The 27,358-nt window shown below is 41.7% G+C and overlaps 2 protein-coding genes across 2 annotated transcripts in view; both read right to left on the bottom strand.

Annotated features, from left to right (window-relative positions):
• Positions 1 to 6,201: 6,201 nt before the first annotated feature.
• LOC128742528 (translocon-associated protein subunit delta) lies at positions 6,202 to 7,154 on the bottom strand. Its single transcript, XM_053838924.1, has 2 exons — positions 6,705 to 7,154; positions 6,202 to 6,641 (listed from the first exon to the last, which is right to left on the bottom strand). The coding sequence occupies exons 1-2, from the start codon at positions 6,957 to 6,959 to the stop codon at positions 6,381 to 6,383; spliced, it is 516 nt and encodes a 171-aa protein (XP_053694899.1). The 5' UTR covers positions 6,960 to 7,154; the 3' UTR covers positions 6,202 to 6,380.
• A 7,670-nt stretch (positions 7,155 to 14,824) lies between these two features.
• Positions 14,825 to 27,358, bottom strand: part of LOC128743756 (uncharacterized) — a 28,427-nt gene continuing 15,893 nt past the window's right edge. Inside the window, exons 2-6 of the mRNA XM_053840416.1 lie at positions 26,812 to 27,222; positions 26,418 to 26,747; positions 25,824 to 26,351; positions 15,046 to 15,901; positions 14,825 to 14,967 (exon numbers count right to left, since the gene is read on the bottom strand). Coding sequence (XP_053696391.1) covers positions 14,825 to 14,967; positions 15,046 to 15,901; positions 25,824 to 26,351; positions 26,418 to 26,747; positions 26,812 to 27,222 — 2,268 coding nt within the window. The remainder of the gene's footprint in view (positions 14,968 to 15,045; positions 15,902 to 25,823; positions 26,352 to 26,417; positions 26,748 to 26,811; positions 27,223 to 27,358) is intronic.

Genomic DNA, 27,358 nt, shown 5'->3' with positions numbered 1-27,358 from the left:
AAAGTGCTGCGGACGATATTTGGCGGAGTACAAACTGAAAGCGGAGAGTGGCGGAGGCGTATGAATCACGAGCTACAGGCACTGTTTGGGGAGACTCCCATCGTACATCTAGCGAAAGTTAGCAGGCTACGGTGGGCCGGACACGTCGTAAGGATGCCGGACGATAGTGCGACGAAAATAGTACTCTTCAACAACCCCACCGGCACCAGGAACAGGGGGGCCCAACGTGCACGATGGCTCGACCAGGTCGAAAGCAATTTGCGACGTCTGAGACGACTAGGAAATTGGCGACGAGTGGCCCAAGACCGAGCTGAATGGAGACGAGTGCTTGGAACAGCACGAGCCATCCCGGCTCTATGCTGCTGACGAAGAAGAAGAACCACAGTTCTTTTAAAATAAATATGAACCCTCAATATGAGCTTACAGAAAAACAAAACTGGATGTGGCAAGAAACCAGATTAATCAGTTGAAAATAAATGAGCTCAGAAAGCAGTCTTTGTTCGTATTTTCAGAATTTCTTGATATGCGCATCATCAGGAATCACTAAGCCATAGATGTAATTCGTACAAAGCATAGCATACCATACGCACGCTATATTTCGAAGATTGCAGAATAATTGACCCTCAATTCCTACTCTTACTGCTTGAGAAAAAGTGTTTGGCAATGAGACTGTTTCAGTGCCTGAGGGTTGGAAAATGGGAAAGGTGTTCCTGCGGATTCACTTTAAGTGAGTGATACGACTGTAGCTTTTGAAATAACGAATAAACAGTAAAAATAAACATTAACTCGGCACCAACTTTTTAAAAGCGCCAAGCTGCAAAACGGAAACAAAACGAGTGAGGCTTATTTTCTGCCGAACTAGCATAGGGTCTGCAACTCCGTATAAAACTTCTCGCTCTATAAGATGCTTATTCTCCCGGTGTTACTCTACGGCCACGAAGCACGTGAACATTAAAAATGAGCAACCGACGAGCTCTTGGCGTTTTTGAGCGTAAGATCCTACGATCATTTCTTGGCGGCATATAAGACGAAGGAGTGTGGCGCAGGTGCATGAATCATAAAATATACCAAGTATACAAAGATGCGAATATTGTGAAGCGACTAAAACCCGACAGACCACAATGGGCTGGCCACGTAGCAAGGATGTCGGATGAGAGACCAGCGAAAACAATATTTAGCAGAGAACCCGAACCCAACAGAGGCCGACGACTTTGAGGCAGACCCCGCACCCGTTGGATGATAGATTTAGTTTTTACTACACTGATTAGGAGACCTGTTGTCTATGAACTCTCGGAGAGGTTATCTAACCTGCTCTGCATATCGTTTCGGAGTTGTGCGAGCAAGACAATGTCGTCGGCTAGATCCAGGTCATTTAGCTGCTCCATCGTTAGATGATTCCAAGGAAATCATCAACTTGGTCTACTGTCAATTGCTCCAACTAATATCTCATCCATAACGATGAGAAACAGAAGCGGTGATAAAATGCAGCCCTGTCTCACGCCAGCAGTAACCCTTATGGGGTCGGACAAGACGCCGTCGTGCAAAACCTTGCACGAGAACGCCTCGCACTGAGCCGCGATGAGATGGACTAGCTTATCTGGAACTCCTCTACGCCTAAGTGCGCCCCAGATGTTTTCGTGATTGAGTCGGTCGAACGCCTTTTCGAAGTCAACGAACACCAGCAGAAGAGAGTCATGGAAATCGTTGATCTGTTCCAATATAATGCGGAGCGTTGTGATATGGTCTACACATGATCGGCCAGCACGGAATCCAGCTTGCTGCCGCCGGAGAGTAGCGTCGATCTTCTCCTGGATCCGGTTGAGGATTACCTTACAGAGTACTTTGAGAGTAATACAGAGCAACGTGATGCCACGCCAGTTACCGCATTCAGTTAGGTCTCCTTTCTTAGGGACCATAGTAAAGTAAATAATTAATTTCGAAAATTGTATCTGTGTTGCATGTCAGGAGGTAGGAAAAACAATTGTTAGTTTTTAAGATAAAATTCCCAATCGAGACGCCGCGGTTGCCAATGGCTGTAACACCCGGGCCGACCGAGGGCAGAGGAGATGCGTAACGCTGGGGAGTCCTGCCTAAGCCTGCGAGAGGGCGCTGCTAGTTGCTCGGAAGGGGTCAGGGCTTTTTGTTCGGTGAGTCGAAGCGATCGGACGTGTCTCCGATGTTCTGCTATGCTTCGAAATGCCACGCGCTTACCTTTTCGGTCGTAAAGTGTGGTTGAGAAGCCTGCTATAGTTCTATAGTTATATCGCGGAGTGCCGTGCGTGCTCACAAGATAAACTCGCTAGAGGTTTATATAACCATAGTCATCCCGAGAAAAAGTTAAATCGGAAGTGTTTAACCCCCCCCCCCCCCCCTCCAGCTTTGATCCGTCATTCCGGATGAGGTACGTAGAAGTCCTGTACAGTGAAATGAGCCTCTGTGGGTTGTGTGGCCGTGTAGTGCGCGACGGTTAAATTCTCCCCATCCGAGTGTCCATAAGCAAAGTATTCGTTTACCTTCCGGTGTGCCAATCCACGAATGTAAGCCGAATACGCCACGTGGTAGGGAATTATGTACCAACGCCAAAGTGAAATCCTCTCGCCGACGCGCTGTTTCGTAGTGTGAACCGTTGATAAACGTCCAAAGGCACCGACAAGCATCCTCCCGTCGAGCGGCGATCCGGTACTATTATAGATTGCCCCCGCCTTCAAAAGCCATCCTCCCATAGGGCTACGGTCACGTGTTTAGCCAAACCGTCAAACGCGCGTCCAGGGAAAGCAACGATCGTTAAAATCGGTTAGATAGGCCGCCCCCTGGGATTTCTGGTAAGTCTTTATACTCGAGTCTAGCCGTAAGTGAAGCTGTAAGTGCTGAAAAGCTGATGCATCATCTGGGCTGACAAAGATGGGTCAGCTTTGAGCATTTCGGCTGAAATACAGTTTATCCCTGGCGCTCTATTGGATTTCATACTCTTGATGGCTGCTACAATTTCATTTAGCGATGGCGCCTCCGAGTTCACGCGATTTATTCGACGAACTGTAGGCGTCGTACGCTGCTGGTTTTGTTGGTCTCTGACATTTGAAACTCGGAAGAGTTATTCAAAATGGTCAGTCCATCGCTTAAGCTGTTCTGTACGGTCAGTCAATAGCTGACCAGCTCTGTCCTTTAGCGGCATCTTTGTATTCATCCTGGCACCACTAAGGCGGCGAGAAATATCGTACTACAAACGGATATCACCATTGGCGGCGGCGGTTTCTCCTTGTTCGGCTAGGGAGTTAGTCCAGGCTCTCTTGTCCCGCCTACAAGCACGTTTAACAGCCCTCTCCAGTTCGGCGTATCATTGACGGGCAGCTGTCTTAGCCGATCTGGTCCGCGCTCGCTCAATACCGGCTTTCGCCTCTCTCCGCTCATCGATCTTCCTCCAAGTTTCATCCGAAATCCACTCCCTTTGCTTACTGCGCGCTTTGCCGAGGGTTTCATCACTGGTCGTGATGAAGGCGTTCTTGATGCCGGTCCATTGCTCTTCGACGGTTCCACCAGGTGGCAACTCCGAGGCTCGAGATTCAAGTTGTTCAACAAAGGCCCTTTTCACCTCAGGATTCTCCAATCGGCGGACGTCGTAGCGGCACCCAACTTTCTCCTCCCGTCGTTGGGCACGTGCGACGCGCAGACGTGTCTCAGCGATAACAAGCTGATGGTCGGATGCAATATCAGCGCTGCGTTTGTTGCGTACATCAAGAAGGCTCCTATGCCATTTCCGGCTGATGCAGATGTGGTCGATTTGGTTTTCTGTTGGCCGTCGTGGAAAACCTACATGCCTTTATATACTGGTCTATGGGGAAAGAGCGATCCCCCAAGGACCACGTTGTTATTACCACAGAATTCTGTAAACAGCTCTCCGTTTCTGCACATCTATCCTAGGCCATGGCGTCCCATGACGCATTCAAGGTCCGCGTTGTTTGAGTCAATCTTCGCATTGAAGTCACTCAAGTGGATTTGGATGCGCCTCTTTGGGATTTTCTCAACCACGCTGTAAAAGCTCTGTTTCTCCTGCAGATCGGCAGCATCTGCTGGGAATAGCACTGGAATGCTATAAGGTTTCTAACCCGTGTTCTAAATCTGGCAACGATTATTCGCTCGTTTATCGGTTCCCATTTCATCAGAGCTACATGTGCCCGTGGGCTCGGTAGGAATCCAACTTCTCTTTCTCGAGAAGCATTTACACTTTACACTCATACCAGAGTAGAGCAAGGATATTGCCCGGATGATGTCTTGTGTTCGCCAGTTCCACGACCAGGAAGGAAACTCTCAGGGCTGTCCGTAAAACGCAGGCCAAACTTTGGATTTGAACTCTTGATCGTCATCTGCGGTTGAGGAGTGGTTGAGGGTCATTCGGAAAGTCAAAACTGATCTCAGCATCACGGATTGTGCTCGTGGGCTGGTGATGCCGGGTGGTGCCGAAACGCGATGCATGTGTCTGACTCGATGATGATGAATTAGCTCCAGAGAAGGCCGATTTCAGCCAAATCCAGGGATTAAATTCTGCATGCTCTGGCTCGCGGTAGGGTTTGTAGCAGATCCAAAATTAGTTTTGGGGATGGATTCGTGATAAAAGGTCATGACTTGGCAAGAGATCTGATCTGAGATTTTGCCCTTCATTAAGACCCATGATAGCCTGCCGCAGTTTCAGCATGCATGCTACAATAGACAATGGATCTCAAAAGAGCTGAGTGCACTAAATTGTCTCCGGGTCCCTCCAGTATTGAAATACTACGGGATAATGAAGCGAAAGCTGATGATGATGAGAATAGTCACCAGCGACATTGGTAAGATGAGCAGTTCGAGGTGCCGGCTGACCTGGGCACCTCTGGGGTGACTGGGGATTGGGGTGTGCACCGGTTGACGGAACATCTGGTCAGCCTAAGGCCTTATATCAGCTACCTTCCATATAGACGTAGTCCTACGTCAAAATACTTGGAATCTGTGTTCTTCAAGCCTGTTAGGCTGTTCTCTGGTTTACGGTATTTGTTCTTGGTTTGTCAAAAAGAGCAAGAAGCAAAACTGCGCTATTACGTTGCATTTCATTGCGTTTCATTTTTTTCCATTTAGATGTTTAGATTTTTCTTTAACATTGAGTCGATTTTGGAAACAAATCATCATAATTTTCATAGGTATCACTAGCAGAATACTTTTACAAGCAATTTGTTTATAAATTCTTTATTTGTGCTTGAATAGGTGAAAATAAACGCATAACAGTAACAGCACAGCACGCCTTGATCCACTTGCGTTGTTGCCGGTGACTCGGCAGTGTTTTCAGGACCACGTGTTGTTGTTGTTTTGATAATTTACGTGCTCGTTAAATTCAACTGGTTAAAATGTCTATATACTGGACTATATCTGAAATTTCACGAGAGTGAGGCTTGTTCCAAAGATGAACTTCCAGTGTCCAGTGTTTCAGTCTGAGTATTCAATGGTGATGACTGATGAGTACTCAGCGTTTAAACCGGTAAGCAGTTTCGAGAAATGACTTCTCCGGCACCATGAGTATACGTCTTAAATACTTTGTACGACTACCAACGGTCTAGTTTTGCAATTCCGAATCATTAGAGGTGTTGCATGATGTGTTTTGTGATGATTCAAGGTGTTTCTATGTTCAAGTTTCATATATTCCAGAGCTCGTTATCCTCGGAACCGCGTATCTAAAGTCCAAAATTTGTTCAGTAGCGTTCTTCTAGGTCATAAAACCTTTCGTTTGGGAATTATTACAGTAAGATCGGTCCTAGCATTTCTAAAAAACGGATGATTGTTGTAATATATTCAATTCTAAGACTGTTATGCGTTTTTTTGTACCGTGGGACTAACATAGTTTGGTATGTTTTTCAACTTTTTAAGAACAAACGTAACTTTACCGTTCGGAACATTGAAAGAATAAATAATTTGAAGATGATTTTCAGGCTTTTTCCAAAAGTCGGGAAAATTCGATGGAACTGTTATGTGTTTATGAGCAGTAGCAATACTTAGTGGAAAACTTTTCAAATATTTTTCGTCGATAGCTGAGAAAATTTGCTTCAAGCATAAATTAGAATTGTTGGTAAGGTAAAAATGTATGTAGGTATTCATTTTTCATTTCTTCGTAATTTTATATTTTGTTAACTTATGATTAGAATACGAAAGTGATATTTCTCGTAAATTTTACAGTAAGGATCATTTTAACAAAGCAGGTTTATTAACGTGTCCTTGAATCCTACTTCTTACAGCTTCTCGTGTAAAACAAGCAAAAAACCATGCGAAAAATGCATTGCTGGCTAATCCAGCGGATGATAGGATGTGACGATGTCGGGTGCGCAATCTTATTCTTAACGCTCTCTCTCTCACACACACGCTTAGGCTAACAGTTTGGTGCGGGTCGAAAAGGCCACATACGCCACGACTCCGACCACACCGGCTGCCAGAATTTCCGAGTTAATCCACGGTCCCTTGTAGGCACCGGGGTAGTGCCCCAGCAGACTGGTTAGCGGTTTCACCGCCTGTACATCCTCACCGGCACGTTGCGCTTTCCGGACGGCTGCAAATGACTCTTCGTCGAACAGGCGGACCGTGTACCGGCCGCTGCTAGCCTTTTTGATTTCTTCGTTCCAGCTGACCTGTTTTTCGAATACAGATTAGTCCGGAGTCGGGAACTAAATTAAATCATTTTAATACCCTACCTGGTATTTGCTATCGCCAATTCGAACAACCGGAGATAATTTTCCAGCAACTTCAGCGAACAGAGGCAGTTTTTCGGCTCCCGCATTGGAACACTTCAAAGTGAATTCCGAGACGAATGCGATCTGACTTACGATGGTTGCATCCTTCGTGTAGAAAAAGTTAGCTTTCACCTCCGGATTAGAGCAGGAACTAGCCTGGCATGCGGAAATCGTCACTGCCGCCAGGGCAACAAAGAGGAAAGATTTCGCGATCATGTTTAACTCTTGGAAAACTGTTAAACTTGTTAGGTAGAAATAGAAAAGCTTGAGAGTACACCGGAACACGGTCGAAATAACACAACGTTCTGCTTTTGCTTCACAAAACCAAACCAACCAATGCTGCTCTGCTGATAGTTTTCGATCTCGCTCGACGTCGACGGCAAGTTGAACAGCCACGTAGCGATGACAGACAGCCCGACAGACGGTTCGGAAATAAAGTGAAGTTAACTGCGGTTCGCTGTCAACGAGATAAATGCCACAGTTGACCTACAGAACCGCGATGCCAGATTTGCTAAATAATAATGCGTAGTTACCGTGTTTTTCAGGGGCTTGCGATGGGTGCCATGTTTTTGTTGCCAACATCTCAGCACATCTCGACAAAGGTTGGCAGCAAATCTACCTGTCAGACGGGCGCTATTTCTTGCATTTTTTGAAATAGCGCCCTTCGTTAAGTGGACTGTCAAACACCGTTCGTTAAGATACGGATAGCACCCCGCTGGTGTTTTTATATCAAACTTTAAATCAAATTTTTGGTTCAAATGAAAATTAACCAACATTTTTGTGCTTCGCTTGAAGGATTGTTATTAAAGCAGTGATGGCCAAAGCGTGCGGCCTGCGGCCCTTCGTGATGATTCGTGCGGCTCGCGGGCTAATTTGCGGGATGCCAGACTTATGAATGATTTTTTTGATGACACAAGGGTAACTCAGTTCAGCCGTAGTACCTCGTGCCTATTGCAGATCTGATTGCGGTTTAAATCTTGTGGTGATTGCTAAAAATTGGCTTTTGCTGCCGCCTCTTTTACATTTTGGTAAGCGAAAGAATGGCCAGAGGTCATTGCAGCCCGCGGACTCATGGGACGACCTGATTTGGCCCGCACCACGCTTATGCCTGGGCACCACTGGCATAAAGTGTTTGTCAGTTCTGTTGAAAAGTGTAAATTAATTTCGATGTGCACTGTTTTCTGATACCGTGTACCCCCGTTGGTATGACCTTCTTTAATCTGCCTTCTTTAACATTTTTAATCTGTACCCCGGTGGTATGAATGCGTTCACATTAAAAACCGATCAAGCGTCACACACAATTGACGTTAAAGTTGACCGGTAAATTAAAAAAAAGCAAAAAATCTTAATGCGTTTCCTCTTGCTCGGGAGCTTTGGCAATATAGCTCATATGCAACTTACCTCTCTCCAGCACTCAAAATACATAGACCATTTTAGTCGAAACTACCGAGCCAATTTCGTCTTCTACAAACCTTTAGAATTCGCGCATGTTTGAAATGTTTTCAAAACGTTTGTTTTCGTCAAATCAAAACAACAAGTTCATAGGGTGCACGTCTTGCGCGTGTGTGAAATTGAATAGAGTTATCAAATATTCAGATTAAAAATGAACTCGCCCAATCTGAACGAGCTGTTTTTCATATTAGCGGGGGTTGAGTGTATACCAAAGTTAGGTATAATTGTTCTTGATTGTAATTATTTGAAGGATTTATTAATACATCTTTGAATCAATTCAGTTTATGACACATTTCAAATTTTCTGTAAACTATTCAAGAACACATACCTTCCGTCCTTTATCATTTCCCTTATGTCTTTATTTTTCCGTATTTCATTTTTCGTCCTTTGGTTTTTTCGTCTGTTATCTTTAATTTTCTCTTTTTTTTGGAATGTGTTGCCGTTGCCGTCGCCTTTTGCTGTCGATGTCGTCTTAACAACTTGTGTACTTGTCTTCAGTGCTTCGTCATTTTTCCGTCGTCACTTCGCTGTTGTTTATTTGCTGTCTTTTCACCGTTCTTTCGTCGTCTTTTCGTCATATCATGGCTGCCTTTTGTCATCTCTTTGTTGCCTCTTCATATTTGTCATCAATTTGTTGTCTCTCAGTCATCCCACTTTTCTTCACTTCTTCGCCGCGTTTCTGTTGCCTTTTCGTTGTGATTTCACTGTGCTTTTGTCATTTACTTGCTGTCCTTTCGTCTTCTTTTCGTCATCTTATCGTTGCCTTTTCCGCACCTTTTCACCACCGTCGTTGCTCTTTTCTTCTCATCGTCATTTTGCCGCATTTTCTTCGTTATTTTTGTCATTTCTTCATCATCTCTCGTCCTGTTTGTTGTCTTTTTCTTGTATGATCGTTGTTCGTTTTCGTCGTGTTTTTGTCGCTGTTTTAACGTGTCTTCATAGTATTTTTATCGTATTTTCGCCATCTTTTCATCACATCTTCGTCATCTTTTCGCTGTTTTGTTGCCGACTCTTCGTTATCGTTTCTACATATGGCTCATTCCACGCTAAGTGACCGAGAAAAAGTTCAAACGTGTAATCGACCTTCACGGATTTGAACCAAATTTTGCCAGATTGTTCGTTTTCGGCCAGGAAGTAAAAATCCAAAATTTGGTGCCGATCGGACATTTCCTCGATTAATGGGAGCACCTCCATTTTTGAAGAAAATACCCGTTTTTGTCAAATCCTTTTATTTTCTTTTGCTTATATCTCCGGAAGTATTAGGTTTAGAAAGACACTATTTTCACATTTTCAAAGGAAATCACCCAAGGAATTCGAAAAAGATATTATTATAGATCAATTTGAAAATTAAATTTACATTTGTCTCTCAATGAAGACCATTAGGTATAAAGCTTTCCAGTTATGTGTGTATTGGGCCTTAAAAATGAGGCAAACAACAACAGTAAACAAAACAGATGCATTCCTTTGTCACCAAGGTACAGAATGAATTTCGTCTTCCGCAGGCTTAAATACCAGCAAATTTTCAAAATATGTACTTGAATTTGGAACAGGATGGACAATTTGACTGAAATATGTGCTCTGCAGTGTGGCAAACGGAGAAACACAACTAGTAATCGCTATTTTTCGGTTTGTTCCTCCAGCATCAGCTGTTCCCCAAAATGAGGTAAACATCATGTATATACACGCGTATTTCGTGTTTGCTAGTGTGGGTGCTTGAGCTGTCAGAAAGCTCTATATCTCAAAAATTTTAACTTCATCGTGTACTGCAGATTTTTTTACATAAGAAAGATCGGCAAAGAATACCTCGGGGCTTATGTAAAAAAATCTGCAAAATACGATGAAGTAGGAATTTTTTAGATCAAATTGTCTTCATTGAGAGAAAAATGTAAATCTAGTTTTCAAATCGAGTTTAAACATACTTGGCAGCACTGGTGCTCAAAAATAATATATTTTTTCGAATTCCTTGGGTAATTTTCTTTGAAAATGTGAAAAGTGTCTTTCTAAACTCAATACTTCCGGCGATATAAGCAAAAGAAAATATGAGGTTTTGACAAAAAAAGGTATTTTCCTTAAAAATGGAGGTGCTATATTAATCGAGGGAATGACCGATCGGCACCAAATTTTGGATTTTTATTTCCTGGCCGAAAACGAACAATCTGGCAAAATTTGGTTCAAATTCGTGAAGGTCGAATACACGGGGCTCAACCTATATCATGGCTTTCTGAAGACTTGAGCGTCATATTTTCGTCGACTTTCCGTTGTCTCGTTATTGCTTATTCGTCTTTTTGCCTGTTATTTGCTGTCTTTCGTCATCATATCGTGACCTATTCGTCTTGTTATCGTTGCTTTTTCCGCGCCTTTTGCGCCGTCTCTTTGTTATCTTTTTGTTGGCGTTTCTTCATATTTGTCGTCTCTCTGTCGTATTTTTGTTGTCTTTTCATGGTCCTTTTGTCATCTTTCTGTTGTATTTTCGTTGTTTATTGGCGCTTGTTTTTGGCGTTTGTGGTCGCATGTTTTCGGCGGCTTCTTGCCGTTTTTTGTTGCTGTTTTAGTGTCTTTTCGTCGTCATTTTACCATGTTTGCTTCGTTTTTTAGGCTTGTTTTATCATCTTTCGTCCTGCTTGTCTTTATCGTTCTTTTGTCGTGTTCTTTTTTATCACTGTTGGTGTCTTTTCATCGAATTTTCACGTTATTTTCATCACATTTTTTCGTCTTTTCATCGTATTTTTGTCATATTTTCGCCATCTTTTTCATCACCTTTTCATCGTTATCGTTCCGCTGTCTGGCCACCGACTTTTCGTTATCTTATAATTATAGTTTTGACAGCTTCGTCATATTTCCGCCGTCTTCTCACTACCTATACATCTTTTTGCCGTTTGTTAGCGTCTTTTCGTTGTTCTTTCGTCGTCTTTTCGTCATCTTATCGCTATCTATTCGTCATTTTTTCGTTGCTTTTGCTGCGTCTTTTTGTCATTCCATTGTTGCTTTTTTCATATTCGTCGTTTCTCTGCCGTATTTTTGTTATCTTTTCATAGTCTTTTTGCCATTTTTAATAGTTTATTTATCTTCTTGTTTATTGGCGTTTAGTTTCGGCGACTTCTTGCTGTTTTGACTTCTTTTCGTCGTCATTTTGTCGTGTTTTCTTCGTTTTTTTTGTCAGGTTTTCATCATGTTTCGTCCTGTTTGCTCGTCAAGTTAACAAAAATGTTGTCTTTTTCTTGTCTTTCCATCGTTTCCTCGTCGTGTTTTGGCGACTGTTCGGACTACTCCCATTCAGCGATAAACTTTTTCACAGCGACGTTTTCGTTACCAACGGCTTGAAACTATTTATTAATTTCCACTCCGGTAAAGCAGAATGGCGCCAGGTTTGGCGTAACACGCGAGTGAGGAAGTGGGGCCATTCTGGGGTTTCTAGGGTGACATTTCTTTACCCTGCACCATAAGCAGGCTTTCGCTATTCGCTTCATCACTGCTCGCAAGTTTTGAATATAAAAAAAACGTTGTCGAATTTCGTTTACTGCTGTCTCCGTGTTGCTATGGCCCACTTGCTGATGATAGAACTGCAGAAGCTTGTCGGTTATGGGATGTCGTTTCGGAAGTATAATCGGAAACCGAAGCTCGAAAGGAACCGATAAACCTTGCGCGGTTCTTCCTTCCATCCTCAACATGTCTTGCTCGTCGATGAATGGAGATAGGCTGTAGAGTTCACTGCTCTTCTCCAACCGATACTGTTTCGGAAGCTCTCGGTCTCGATTCTTTTTCAGGGTTTTTATTCCATTCGTTTCAGCGGAACTAGAACTGATGGAATGTTGTGTTTTAGACATCTTTTTATTTCTGTCCGAGCTGGAACCGCTTCGATTGGTAGGACTTTTCATCGTATTTTCGCCATCTTTTTATCTTTTGTTAAAAAAAGAAAAACGAAGGAAAAACTGTGACAGAATGCGAGGTAAGAGGGACGTAAAAAAACAAAAAATCATTGGCGGAACTAGTGCTCATCTCTAGGGGGGGCTATAGCTCCCAGCATTTTTTCGACCATTTTATTTCCTTGCATATTAAGATTAAATGTACATTGATGCATATGAACTTTAAGTTGTGATGCATATAAAAATTACTCTTAGGTTTTTATTATGTAAAGTTATCTAACTATAGCTTTTTCTTAAATTTAAAAATCCAGCTTAAATTTTCTAGGGGGGGGGGCTAAATGTCTTCCAGGGGCGGCTTAGCCCCCCCTCCCCTAGTTACGCCAATGCAAAAAATGAAAAAAAAATGGGACAAAAATGACAGAATGGGGGAAAAAGAGGAGACTGGATAGAAACAAGAAGAAGAACGGAAGAGAAAAGATGAAAAAACGATGAGGCCATTTCAAATAAGTTTTTGTCCTTCCGGTGTTAGGCCATTGAAGGGGGCGAAAAAAACAGAGATTTTTTTAATCGAGGAAAACAAAATGCGTTTTAAGCATTTTTACTCAAAATTTAAACGTGAAAACCAAATCAATTCTTTCTTTTCTGATACACGTTATTATTTTTCATGCAAAATCATGCAATTTCTGTTTCGTAGAAGTATTAATTCCACTCGTACACTCAGCTTTCGATTTTGTTAGGCTGCAAAGCCCATCGGTAATTGATTTTAAAAAAGTTGACGTACATCATATAAATTATTTTTTTGCTCCCCGAGTTTTCAAGCCAATTTCCAAGGGGGGAAGGGTTTGTTTTCACAAAAACTTTAAAGATAATTTGCAATCACCTAAACAAAACGATAAAAGCAAGAAAGAAAAGAAACAGAAAAAACAGGATAGAAAAGGAGTAAAAGACAAGGAGCAAACACTGGAGAAAAAGAGGTAGAGAAGGAGAAAAATACAGAACTGGAAAATTATAAATAATAAATAAAAAATAAAGAAAATGAAAAAAACTGAAAACGGCAGACAAACGGGCGATAGAGGAAAAGAAAAATATAGCAAGACAGAAAAGGAACAAAAACAGAACATAATAAGAGGAAGAATGAAACAAATGAAAACGAAAAAATAGAATAGGAGTTAATGGGACAGAAAACAAAAAATGAGACAGGATCAGGGTACGAAAAAACGGTTGAAACAAGACGATAAATGGAACAGCAAAGAGTTGAAACAAGAAAATCAGGACTGAAAAGTGCGCAATATGAAACAGGAAAGGAAGAGAAAGTGGAAGCATCGAGCAAAAAAAAAGGAAAAACAAGATTACAGAGAAGGGAAGATGCGATAAACAGGGGAAAATGAAACACAAAAAGAAAAAAAAACAAAAAAGGTACGAAAAAGGAAAGAAATCCAAAGGGAAAAGAAGACTACCGAGAGCGGAAAAAGAAAAGCAATAGAGGAAACAACGAAAACGGGGAAAAAAGATAAAGCAGCATAAAACAATTTGGGATATAATGGGACAGAAAAAGAAGAAAAAGAAAGCATACTAAACGGACCAAAGGAAAAGGTTAAATTGAGAGAGAGAGAGAGAGAGAAAGACGAAAAAACAGGAGATAAAAGAGGAAAACCAAAGAGCAAAAGAAAGAGGGAGATCTAAAACCGGAATAAACGGGGCATCTAGAAAAAACGCAATAGGCGACGAAAGGTACGAAAATTGGGTAGAAAAGGCGAGAACTGGAAACGAAAATGGGAAAAAGGGAAGAGAAAAGACGGGAAACGCACATAAAAAATGTGTGAATAAGAGGAAACACAAAAGGAAAAACAGTACTGAAAATAAGCAAAACTGGTACAGTAAACGAAGACAACAGGAGCAATGAAACTGAAAACACGGGACAGAAGAAAGAAAACCGAGAGGAAGAAACGGAAAACGGAAGAAAACGGTTAGGAAAAGAATTTGAATTTGATGAATTTGATATAAAGATACAAATTCAAATTCAAGTCAAATTTAGTGCCCTATGTCAATTCTACTGTAATTTAAGTCCAATTGCACCTCAAAGTTCGGAGGTTTCAACCTAACCTGCCAGTATTTTTGTGATATATAATTATAGATTCGTCACCCTACTAGGTAAACTATTCTATTGATTTTTTTCTCTTAGAAAAAATAAAGTTAGGGCTTTTCGGAATACTATTCACTGCAGTTATGTAGCGTTCTCCTGATATTTGTAACTAAATGAAACTTTTAACTTTTTTCGTAAAGTTTTGTGAAAATCCGTAGATACGAGCACCTGATCCGTAGGTCCGCAGAAAATTTATAAAACCGTAGAACTACAGATAAATTCGTAGAGCTGGCATCACTGCCAGAGGTGCAGTTTTTTTTGTGATTTCTTATCAGATTGAATTTCTCGTTCAATCTGGAACGGGTATCAAAATTGTCATCTGAGGCTCATGTGATTGTTTTGTGATTGGGTAAATTGAAAATTGAACAACTTTGTTTAATTGAGGAAAGAATAAAGAAATAGCTCCCAAACATGCACTAAAAATGCTCTGCAAGAGCAATAACAACATTTCTTTGAAATTTCAACATTTTTCTTATTAACAAACCTAATTGTCAATCGAACAGGTTTCTAAATGCATATCGTTCGATTTCTAAACTACAGATAGAAGAAGAAAAAAAAACTATTCCGTTGATAAGACAAACACTACAAAACGCAACATTATTATTATCGTGGCATGATGGAACCTAATAAACATCGGTGCCAGCGCACAGGCAGGCACAGTTCATGCCCAGTGTTTTCCGATCTCTGGCACGCAGCTCCAGCCAGCGCTTCTGGTTCGGTACGAACATCTCCGGTGGCAGTGGTGCCTTCTCGTCACCCCCAGCTTCTAAAAATTTCAAAAATCCTCCATAAATTTTGGTGCCCCCCTTATCTAAAAAAACACAAACGAAGCAAACTAACTAACCTTCGGCCTTCCGGGCATCGGCAGCGCTGGGAAGAATCGAAATGGTTTCATCCGGTTTTCTCAGCAGCAGCTTGCCGACTCCTTCGCACATTCGCAGCACTTCGTGCTTCGACAGCACTTCCTTCAGTGGCTTCTCTAGGGCTTTGCATTTCATGATCCATTCGGCAACGCCATCAAAGTCCTTGAGCAAATTTAACGCCCCATTGCTGCTGAATCGCGTCTTCTTCATATAGATATGATCCAACCAAGCTTCGCAGATTATTTTCAGCGTTAGTTTCAGAATTTCCAGATCATTGGTGGCCTCAATCACCGGGAAGTACACTTGATTAAAAAAGTACGCCACGTACTCGTTGGCAGTATTCTGTAGAACTTCCGTTTGCCAGTGTCGGTAATGCGGAAAGCACAGCGTCAGCGACGCTAAGCTGGTAGTCCGGCAAACTGCCGCCAACACGTCGATACACTCCGCGCTTGCTAGCTTAAGCTTTCGAATGTTTTCTTTGATTTCGGAAACTAGCTTCGCCCGCAAGGCGACGCATACTTGAACTTGAACCTCCAGGGCGTCCGGTGTTACCAACTCGGGAACTCGAAGGTACTGCAATTGTTCCAAACAGAGCTTGATGTCGTTGTGTACGACCTTGAAGAACATCATCATGTTCCAGTCGGTACAGAGCGATCGCGCTTTGTTCGCTGCCCAGATGCGCATCGAATGGATTGAGTGATCAAGCCGATGCAGCACCGGAATCTGTTCTACCAACGGGAGCTCATTCGGTATGGTTCCGATGTCACATGAATTGGACAGCACGACCAGCTGGTACAGCAATTCACTCCAAACCTTTCCGCAAATGGTTCCCTCGACCTAAATGTTAAGCAATGTTTTGCGTTATTTCGTAGAATATACTAGTCATCAACACGGGCGTGCCCAGGCTGGCGGGGCAATGGGGCATGTGCCGCACCTTCTCTGTATAATTTAATGTGGAATGTAGAAGTCCGCAGTTTGTAGCTTATTCGGTCACTATTTTTGTGATAAGTAGACTAATTGCGTGAGAATACTTCCTGTCTCAAGTCTAACGTCAAGTCTAGTGATAAACTTCAAGTTTAGTTTCAAGCCAAATTTAAGCTCCATCTCCATTTCAAGTCCAATTTTAATTCAAGTTCAAAGTACAATTCCGAATATAGTTTCAAGTGCAATCTAAATCCAATTTCAATTCCTGCTTTAAGTTCAATTTCAAGCTTAATTTCTCCTTTGATTTTGTGTCCAATTTTATGGTCAATAATCGGACAATTATGGCCACATGGCCACATGGAAATTTGTTGAGTTATTATTTTCTTGTTTATTAATTGCTAATCTTTTAATGATAAAATTGGCATGATAACAGATTTTATTTGTTACTGAGTTACGGCTGAAAAACTCGTGTTTCCTAGATATTTATTTACTAAATTTAAAAATTTCTATCTCATGAACCAAACAGTTTCTAATGAAAATGTTAGTAAATTTGGGTAGCATATTCATAGATGGCCTACCGATTGTGACAGAAACAAAAAGAAATGGAAAAGAAGAAAATGGGATTGAAAATAGGGAAAACGAGACAAAAAAACGAGGATACTTTACAGTGAAAGATGAATCACAGAAGAGATAAACAGAAAAACGAAGAACGAGAAAGAAACTGAAAATACTGGACAGAAAAGAAGAGAAGTAAGACAAAAAAGCGGAGAAAAGGAGCAAAAGAAAAATGTTAATAAAAATACGGGAGCAAGAAAATGGAAACACTAGAACAGAAAAGGAGAAAAAACGAAACAAAAAAGAAAAAAATGGAAAAAAGAAAAACAGAACGTGACAGAGAAGGAGGAAAAGCAGAACATAATAAGAGAGAAAAGGAGTTGAAAAGTGCAAAAAAGGCGAAACCCGGGACCGAAATAAAGTTCGTCGAAAGTCGAAACGGGCTGAAAAATGACAGAAAACGAAACCGATGAGGGCAAACGGGCTTGAAACTAGGCAGAAAAAGAGGAAAAGGAAAAAAAAGATGAAAACGAAACAGAGGCTAGGACGCAGAAAAGCAATGAAATGTAGAATAAAAGAACAGGACAGGAAATTAATAAAAAGGAATAGAGAAAGTGGACGGAACAACACAGCGGTACAAGGAAAAACGAGAGAGGAAGAGAGTGAAAACGAGAAACCAACAGGGAAAAGAAGAAAAAAGGTCAAAGGTTTTTGCCAAAGAAGATGGGGAAAAATGAAAGAAAAACGAAAAACGAAAATAAGAAGAAAAACGAGATAAAAACAACCTAGAAAATGACAACAAATTGGACAGAAAAGGAGAAAACGGGATGGAAATGTCTAAAAAGAGAGGAGCCTATGGGGAAACGAGAACAGAAAAAGAGGAAAAAAGTAGCGAGAAAAAATGAAAACGGACCCATAAAGGATAAGATCGAAAGGCAAAGCACGACGTGACTGAAAAGGACAAAAAGCAGGACTAAATAAATGAAAGAACTGACGAAAACTAAAAAATGGGATAGAAAAGAACTTAAAAGGCGAAAAAAGACGAAAACCGGAATCGAAAAGAAGAAAAAAGGTCGAAACATGACAGAAAATGGTGAAATAAAACGATACCGAAGAGGATAAACGGAACTGAAAATGAGGAAAAACTGAAGAAAAATGACAAAAAAAACGTAGCAGAAGAATATCAGGACGCAGGAGAAGGGTTAAAGAGAAAAGCAATAAAAAAAGGAATCGGCGGAAAATAGGTAAAACGAGAGGTAAAAAACGACAAGAAAGGGAATACAGAACAGAAAATTGTAGAGAATCACGAGTTGTTAACGCAGTGACGGTTTATTAACAAAGAGTTTAACTCACACCAGAACTAGTGATATTTATAGTATAGTGTTTGTTAAAGATATTTGCGAGAAGCACGCGCATCAGCAAGCTGTTTCTGAGTACGAACAAACTCTATCGATATAGAACCATTCTGAACACACTCGCGAATATAGTTGTAACGTAACGTCCAAATGCTTCATTCGTTTTTGATCTCGTGGTTCGGTTGCAATATAAATGCACGATTGATGGTCTTCGAATATAACCGTGGGAGATTTCAAAACGACATTAAGCTCCGACAGCAAATTCCTCAACCAGGTCGCCTCACATGCTGCTTGACTGATGGACATGGACTCAGCCTCTGTAGAACTCAACGATACACTGGTCTGCTTCCTTGTCGTCCACGAAATCGTGTTTCCGAAGATCTGGAACAAGCATCCGGATGTCGACCGTCGATCGTTCACGTCGCTTCCCCAGTCAGCATCAGCAAAACCAACAAGTAGTGACACAGCGTCCCTTCGCTGATAAGTCAGAGAGTAGTTTCTGGTTCCTTGCAGGCTTTATTCTCGGTTTTTTGCTCAGTAGATGCTCATTTGACTACAGCGCCTAAACTAAACCGAGTTCAAAAAGTAGTGTAAAGGACAATTGTAGAGCTAATTATTATTTACATTATTGTTGAAGAAAGTATAGTTCTATCTTTCGTATTTACGGTGCAATGGGGCTGCTACCCCGTTGGTAGCAAAAAGAGCGCTCATTTGGCTACCAACGGGGTAGCAGCCCCATAGCGCCGTAAGTACGAAAGATAGAACTATACTTTCTTCAAAAATAATGTAGATAATAATTAGCTCTACAATTGCCCTTTACACTACTTTTTCGAATTCTGTTTAGTTGAGGCGCTGTAGTCAAATGAGCATCTACTGAGCAAAAAACCGAGAATGAAGCCTGGTTCCTTGCAGATAGCGTAACACACGTTTGAGATGAGTCCAATGAAGATCCGTTGCACCACCTTGAAAACAACTGAGAATATTCACCGCACTAATGATGTCCGGTCGAGTTGACAGCATCAAGTATGTCAGACACCCAACAAGCTCACGATAAGGATGACATGTTGGCGATTCATTTTCCTCAAGCTTCTTCAATTTCAAATTTACTTCCATTGGGGTAGCTGCTGACTTGCAATTCTCCATCCCAAAACGTTTAAGCAGATCGGATATGTATTTGGTTTGATTCAACGACAACGTACCTTTGCTTCTATCCAGTTCAATTTTTAAACCAAGGAAATTGTGGAGCTTCATTTCGAATTCCTGTTGTAGTTGAAGTTTGATCCACTTAATTTCCTCTAGTGAAATTGATTTGTTTAACCTGAACACTTTATTACCCCTCTCAAATCTTGGAGGCTGCCGCATGTATACTATTTCCGTAAGCTCTCCGTTGAGAAACGCAGTACAGGCATCCATTTGATGTAGAGGAAGACCTTGCTGTAACGCTACTGACAGCAACGTTCGAACAGTAGTTACACGCACAACGGGAGCGTAAGTTTCTTGATAGTCGAAACCATAACGCTGGGAACACCCTTTTGCTACCAGTCGTGCTTTGTATCTAGGAAGTGGATCTACGGCTTTGATTTTGAAAACCCACTAGATTCCATGTTCAATGCACACATTTCTTCGTCGATTGCAGCTTTCCACATCAGCCAGTCATCGCGTTCCTGTAACTCTTCAATGCTTTCCGGTAACGCTTCCACGAAGTTTTCCGCAAAGGCAATTTAGAGCAAAAGCCTTCGCAATTTCGACTCATTTGGTTTGTGCTCAAACCACATTTCGTAAGGTGTTTTCATTTCCGGGAGTGCAGATGTTGGACTACGATTAATTGTATAAACAGCTGCCTCTACTGCTTCACACCACATTGACCGCTTGAATCCCGCGTCTTCTAGCATAGCTCTCGAGCGTTCCATTATAGTCCTATTCATTCTTTCGGCAACGATATTCTGCTGTGGCGTATAAGGCACAGTTGGTTCCATTCTAATACCGTGGAACCCCGTTCGTTTGACCATTTTTAATCTGAACACTTTTTAATTTGAACCCCGTTGGCTTGCACGACATGCAAATTAAAAATGGTTCAAACGTCATTCTCAACATGACATCATTTGTTTATGCAGACAATGCACATAAACACGATTTGTTTGTACTGACCTAGCGTGTTTAATCGGTTCCACATATCGTTTTCCTAACGGTAAAGAGAAATCCGATCAGAAAATGCAATATTCGCACTTGCAACTGCCAACTAAAACATACCACCAAAACAATAACAAAGAGCAGGGCGGCCAGTTCACACAGGTTTCAGCATATTTCGGGTTACCAGTTGTTCAAATTAAAGAGTAACCCCGTTAGTTTGCATGAGGAATCGTTCAAACGAACGGGGGTCCACTGTACCTGCATTCTGACAATATGCGATGAATTCCGCATTAATATACTCTCCACCGTTGTCACTCCACAACCTTTCAATTTTTGTTCCAAAATGAGCGGTGGCCATCGCTGCATATTTTTGAAATGCTTCCAGCAGAACGAGGTCGACTACTCTCCTCAAACGGCAAACGTGTTTGCTTCCCCATCATGCATGATTCACATACCTTCGAATCCGGTGCAGCATTTCCTCCAATGTCGATTCCCTCGACCATGTTGTGACGAATAAGTTTCAGCAGGCCAGTATTCCCGATGTGCCCGTACCGACGATGCCACAGAGACATTTTATTCTCCGCTTCCGCAACCATGGCTGAATTGGTTCGGTTGACGGTCACATCCAGCTCGTAGAGTCTACCCTGTCGCTTAGCTCGGCAAACCACTTCCTGTCCTCTCAAAATACGCGCATCATTTTCACTGAAGACGACTTCCATTCCTCGTTCCGTAGCTCGCTTTACGGAAAATAAGTTGCTAAACAAACCAGGCACGTGCAATTTAATTTCCTGTTTCCAACCGTCGACACTGTAGAGAAGTAAAGAGCGTAGAAGAAAATATATAGAAATTGCCTGTCAGAAATAAGACCCATTGGTATGTTGGGTATTATCTAAGATTTGAGCGTTTACGTTCGATTTGGATGTTAATCAAAACGTTTAGCAGTATGGTATACGCAGTTATTCGAAAAATCGTAAACTTGCAAGCAAAGGAACAGACAAACTACCTACTTCGTGCACAGGGATACCAGGTTTTTTGTTGGAAAAATCTGACAATCTGTACGGCGAGGAAAAATATCTGTGCAAAAATCTGTCCACTGCAAAACAATGAGAGTGAAAGAGATAAAGAGTCATCTTACTGACTATTTCCGCCTCTTTCGCTCTCATTTAAAAGCTTAAAAATCTGTTTAATCTGTATAATTTGGGGAAAATCTGTATTCTATGCATACAGATTCTGTACAGGCGAATTCTTTCAAATATCTGTTAAACACAGAATAATCTGTGCATGTGGCAACCCTGTTCGTGCATCGCACCCATGTACATGTATGTGTGGCGAGCGAGTAGTTTCGACCTAGGTTTCGACTACAGACGGTAGATAATCTACAGACGCGCAAAGAGAAAAATTACCAATTCGGCAACACTTTTTTTTGTTTATTTTATTTAAACAGTTTTGGCAACCAGTCAGAATTGGATCAATCTCCCTATAATCAGCAGTAAGTTGCGTGAATCGTGAGGTATGTTCCATGGAACTTCGCGAATTACGACGCATATTTTGCAAATTGAACAAGCCAATTGAATTCTTCAAAGCATTATATGATATATCGAGTGTAACTAATCCATATGTTGTTAGTAAATCAATAGTTAAAGTTTTAATATTTCAGGTAGATTACAAAACTTAGTCTTCCCTGCCTATACGAAACACAAGTTTGTTTACTTGCTCATTTGGTGTCTCGATTTGACGGTTCGATTGGTGTTTTATGCCACGCTCTTTGCGCGTCTGTAGATTATCTACCGTCTGTAGTTTCGACCGGCGCCAGCGTTACCAACCAACGGTTTTTACGAAAATCAGGAAAACGAGAATAAAAATGTCTGGAAAAATCTGGCTGCCATTTGGTCTAATGGAAGACAACGTTTGAAAAACGTCTTTTTTTGTCTGATTTAGGCATCAAAAAGTCTGGAAAATCCAGACAAATCTGGAAGGTAGGCAATGCGCGGCGCTAATAAAGGCGGGACATAAAGAGTAAGAGAGAGAGAGAGAGAGAGAGAGAGAGAGAGAGAGAGAGAGAGAGAGAGAGAGAGAGAGAGAGAGAGAGAGAGAGAGAGAGAGAGAGAGAGAGAGAGAGAGAGAAATGGTTCGGATTATAAGAGTCTGCTTCTATATGATCGAGTCATTCACCAGCCAAAGGACACGTTAACGACACTCCGGACTTCGCGACGTTTATCAATATCGGCGTTTCCAATTTTCGAACGTTCACTAAGTATTCTTTGTCTCCTACCATATGTTCCGATGTTCCGCTATCCAAAATCCAGCGAAAATCGTCTGTTGGTTCCTCTTCCTATGTGACAAAAGCTACGTCATCGTTCGTTTCCGATAGATTGCCTCGTTGTTTCCTCTGCTTTCCTAGATTTTCCGATGGCATTTCCTGTCTGATGTTTGGACAGTTTGCTGGTTTGTGGCCTATTTTTCCACAAGCGTGGCACTTAAACGTAAATTTCCTGCCCTTACCAGCAAATGCTATTTCAGGTTCCAGCTTTTCGGTACTGTGTTGTCGCTTCACATCTTCATTCAGCAATCTCGTCCTGACAAATTCTATCGAACATTGCTCTACCGGTAACGTTTCCAAAACTGTTATCAACTTATTGTACGACTCGGGCATCGTTTGCAGTAAAAAGAATACTATTACGGCCTCAGCAAACTTCATCTCGGCGGATTATAGTTTACGTACTAGAATACCTTTTCGAAAATAAGGATGTGTTCCTCCATCGGCAACTTGTCGTTGTACTTCATTCCGGTCAGCTGTTTCAGTAGAAAGAAAATTCCTGACACACCCTTCCGCTCAAATGTGTGTTTAAGCGTGTTCCAAATGTCCTTGGGCGATCGTTTACCGCGAAAATATTCCAGCTGGGAGTCTGCAATTTTGTGGATCAGAATTGACTTGCACTTGGCGTCCTCTTGCTTCCGCCGTATCTGCTTCCGCTCCTTCTCCGCCACCACTTCCGCAGCATCAGCCTCGTTTTCCTGGTAAAAATCTTCCTCTTCCAACGACGTCTGGATGCAATGGAGCAAACCAACCTCTTCCAGGTATGCCTCCATCCGGAAACTCCAATTTGAAAAATTCCTTCCGTCAAAACGGTGAACGCGTTAAGCACGGTCCTCTTTCATGTTCACGATGCTTGAATTTTTCGGTTCTTCCAACGAAAAAATTACTTGTGACTGCTAGTAAATTCGATGAGTGAAAATTTTCTAACACGACTCGCGATTGCTATGGTTACCCGTTGCGTAGGACCCCATAACCTGTAGAGAAACACGAGTTGTTAACACAGTGACGGTTTATTAACAAAGAGTTTAACTCACACCAGAGCTAGTGGTATTTGTAGTAAACGTATAAATGTAAGGTTGCTTAGTTTACAAAACAAATGCTGGGTCTGTATTTCAACAAAAATGATAGAAATCGAAGAGGGTAGCGAGGCTAGCAAGGCAAAAGACATCAAACGAAATATTGAAAGAGAAACATGATACAGAAGAAGAAAATACACGAAAAAACTGAAAAAACACTCATTAAAAAGAGGAAAAAGAAGAACAGAGAGGACGAAACTCGAGAAAGAAAGGAAAAAATGGGGAAAAAGAAAGGAGAGAAAAGAAAAACGAGAGCGGAATAAGGGAGGAATGACAATAAAAAAAGAAAAGAATGAAAGAAGAGAATGAAATCAACAGATGGCAAAAGGTTCGGAATAAAACATAACATAAAGAGAAGAAAAGCAGAAAAATGAACAACGAGATAGAAAAGCTAAAAGAGACAAAAACCAGGTCCGAACAAAAGAAAAAAAACGTCGAAACACAGAAATTAACGAAAATCGACTGAATAGGAAAATTGACCGAGAAAAAAACAATAGACGAAAAATGGAACAGGAAAACAAAAGAGAAAGAGGGCAGAGAAGAAAGAAAGAGGACAGCAAAAAGGGAAAACCAGACAAGAATAAACCAAAAGGGAATAGAAGAATGGTGTAAGAGAGAGAGAAAAAAAGAACCAATAGAGGAAGTAAAGAAAAAGAGATCGAAAGAAGAAAACATGAAAGAAGTAAAACGAAAAAGAGAAGGTTAAAAAATGGTTAATAAAATAGGGAAGAAAGGCAAATAAGAAAACCAAAAACGGAATAAACGAAACTGGAATGTCGGTAAAATGAGGCATTACGAAAAGGAACAACGAAGACGAAAGTGAGAGAGAAAGGAGATAGAAAGAGTAAACAAAATGAAGAGAAAAAATGAAAACGGAGGGCAAAAGTTTTGGCAAAGAAAAATAGAACGCTGCAGAAAAGGTTGAAAAGCAGGACGAAAAAATGGGGATAAAAATGGAGCGAAAAGAGACCAGGATCAAACAAAAGAAAAACCCGAAAGTAACAAGAAAAACCCAAAAGACAGAAAATGAAAAATGACAAAAGCGCAACAGGAAAATCAGGATTCAGGTACAAAACGGGAAAAACGGTAGAGGAAACAGAAACAAAAAAACAGAGAAAGAAAGAACAGAGGGTAGAGACCAAAAAAAAACGAGAGAAAAAGGGAAATTGAGACTACAAAGGTAACAGAATAGAAAAAGGGATAACCAGAGAGAAAACGAGACAAGATATGAAACAGAAAACGAGATAAACCAAAAGGAAAAAAGAAGAATAGCGTGAGTGTAAAAAGAACCGATACACGAGGCAAAGAAAAAGAGATTAAACAGGATATTGAAAGAGAAACAAGAGACAGAAGAAAAAAACATGAAAGAGGTAAAACGAAAGAGGTAAAAGCTGACAAACAGCAGATAACCAAAAGGCAGCCAAAAGAAGAATAAACGTGATAGAACGGACGAACAAATGGGAGATTGAAAATAGGAAAAAAAGAAACCGACGTGGAACAAAGAATGGAGATAAAAAAGGTTAGAATAAACGAAAAGTGGAAAGGTAGAAAGGGGAAAAAAGAAGAGAAAAGACGGCAAACTGGAAAAAAAATGACAAAAACCGAGTGAATAAAACATGTGAAAAACAGGATTGAAAATGAGATAAAATAGGACAGAAAATAACGATGAACGTAACAATCAAACAGAAAACATGGGACAGAAAAAAGGAAAACGGGTGAAAAAGTCGAAAAACGGAAGGAAAGTGAGAGCAAAACCCAAGAAAAGGAGAAAAAACGGAACAAAAAGTGGAAAAACTGGACTGGAAAAAAACGGAATAGAAAAGAAGTAAACGTTGAGGGAAAATAAGACGAAAAATATCAATTCTAATTTCAAGTAAAACATAAACTGACTAATTCCATGTTCAGGCCCGGCATGAAGTAAAAATTCTAGTTCAAATTAGTTCAAACTGAAGTCTAATTTAGTTTCAATTTAATTTTCAATTTCGAGTCAAATTTAAACTCTGGTTAAACGCTAATTTTAAACAAAATTCCAAGTCTAATCTCAAGTGCAATTTTATCCAATTTCAATTCCAATTTAAGCTCAATTTCGAGTTTATTGTCTAGTCTAATTTCAAGTTAAATTTCATCTTTAAGTTTCAAGCCCAAACTAGTCCAAATTCCAGTCTAATTTAATGGCCTGCGTTAAGTCAGATTTCAAGTCCAATTTCAACTTTAATTTTTGATCCACTTCTAAGTTTAATTTCAACTTGGATTTTAAATTCAATTGCATCCGAAAGTCCGTAGTTTTCAACCTAATCGTCCAGTATTTTCGTGATACGTAACACAAGATTCACCATCCCGAAAGCTCGGGTGCCCCAGCTTTTGCTCACGTCTGGGCACGCTAGCGATCCTCCTCAACCTACCGTCATACCAGCACTGTAGAACTCGGACTCCTCGAAGGGATAGTCCACGGCCAAGCTGGAGGCCACAACCGCCAGACGAAACTGCCGATCCCAGATCGTGCTCGAAACGTGTACGGTTAACGTTTCGCCCAATCCCTTCAGCATGGACAGTATCGGCTCGGGGGCTTCGTCCGGACTGATCAGCAGCAGCCAATCGCGCAGATACTTGGCACAGGCAGGCGGCCTACAGGCAAGCGGCGAGTTGCTCCACCAGAGCACCACGTGCTCGAGCGCTCCGCCAACCTGCGTCCAAAGACCGCGCGTTCCACGATTAACCCACTTGATCAGTTCGGTTTTGTTCAACTCCTTCTCGAACGCCGACGGGCAGAGCTTGATCACCTTCATCAGGATGTTGGCAATGAAGATCTCTTCGTCGGTTATCAGATTCTCCAGCAAGTCAATTCCTTCCGGTTCGTTGACCAGATAGTTGATCGTGTTGTACGCAACCGCTTCGGCGGCCATTTCGTCGAAGAAGTTGATGGCAGGATCCTAGAAAATAAGATTTCAATTTTAACTGGTTTACTCACCCCTGGACTGGATTGGACTGCCGCTCACATTGTGCTCCGATTCGTCTGGTTCTCTGGCCTCCGGTTTAACGATCGGTGTTATTTTAGCCGGTTTGGCCGGAGCAGTTTGATGCATCTCGCCGCTGGCGATCAAGTTTACGCTACTTTTCCGGCGGTTATTCAAATCTTCCTGTAGAGCTGCGTCCTGCGTCTTGATAGTTCCTTCGTTAAAATTCGCAGTGAGAGTGCGCAGTATTTCCACGCTGGAGGTTTCCGACTCGTCGTCTTCGATGGCGATCGTCGTTGCTCCCTTGCAGGACACCAACAGGCAGTTAATGAGCGTGGCGCAGCACTGTTCCGAGCGTTGCTTCGTCACAATCTGCAACAAAAACAAACTTTATTATTCGATCCACCAAGTAAGTCGATCGGAAAAGAAACCTCACCTGCAGAATCGTTGCGATATCGATCTTTTTCGGCGCAATCATGACCGCCGGAAAAGTATTGCTGCAAATTTGCGCTCCGTCCTGCGTGCGTGCTTTGGCCGTTTTCAGTGCCAATGTCACGCTCTCGTTGTGCAACGTCGCCAGTAGCATCGAACCGTCGATGACCATCTCGGAGCTGTACGTCAACCCGAGCATCAGCTTTATCATCTTGTTGATGATAAACGTCAGCTGAAAGTGTCGCTTGCGAAGATTCTGCCGAATCAGGTGCGCCTTGCGGTCGAGCAGAATTTTGAAGAAGCTCCGCTCGACGTTCTTATCCGCCGACGTGGCCGTCATCCGAATCAAGCGCATCTGGATGTGGGCCGACTGTTCGAAACCCAGCCGACTTTGTTGTAGCAACCGTTCGAATTCCTGCCGAATCAATGGAAAATGAGGTTAGGTTGTGCTTGTGGTAACGACGAATCAATGAATGAACGTTCGATTGTGCGCAGTTTGAAGTTCGCGTAAACGAGTTCCGCTGAATCACATGGCAACGCACGACGGAATT

The sequence above is a fragment of the Sabethes cyaneus genome, chromosome 3, assembly GCF_943734655.1.
Source record: "Sabethes cyaneus chromosome 3, idSabCyanKW18_F2, whole genome shotgun sequence".
NCBI classification, from domain to species: Eukaryota; Metazoa; Arthropoda; class Insecta; order Diptera; family Culicidae; genus Sabethes; species Sabethes cyaneus.
This window is presented reverse-complemented; position numbering and strand designations above follow the sequence as displayed.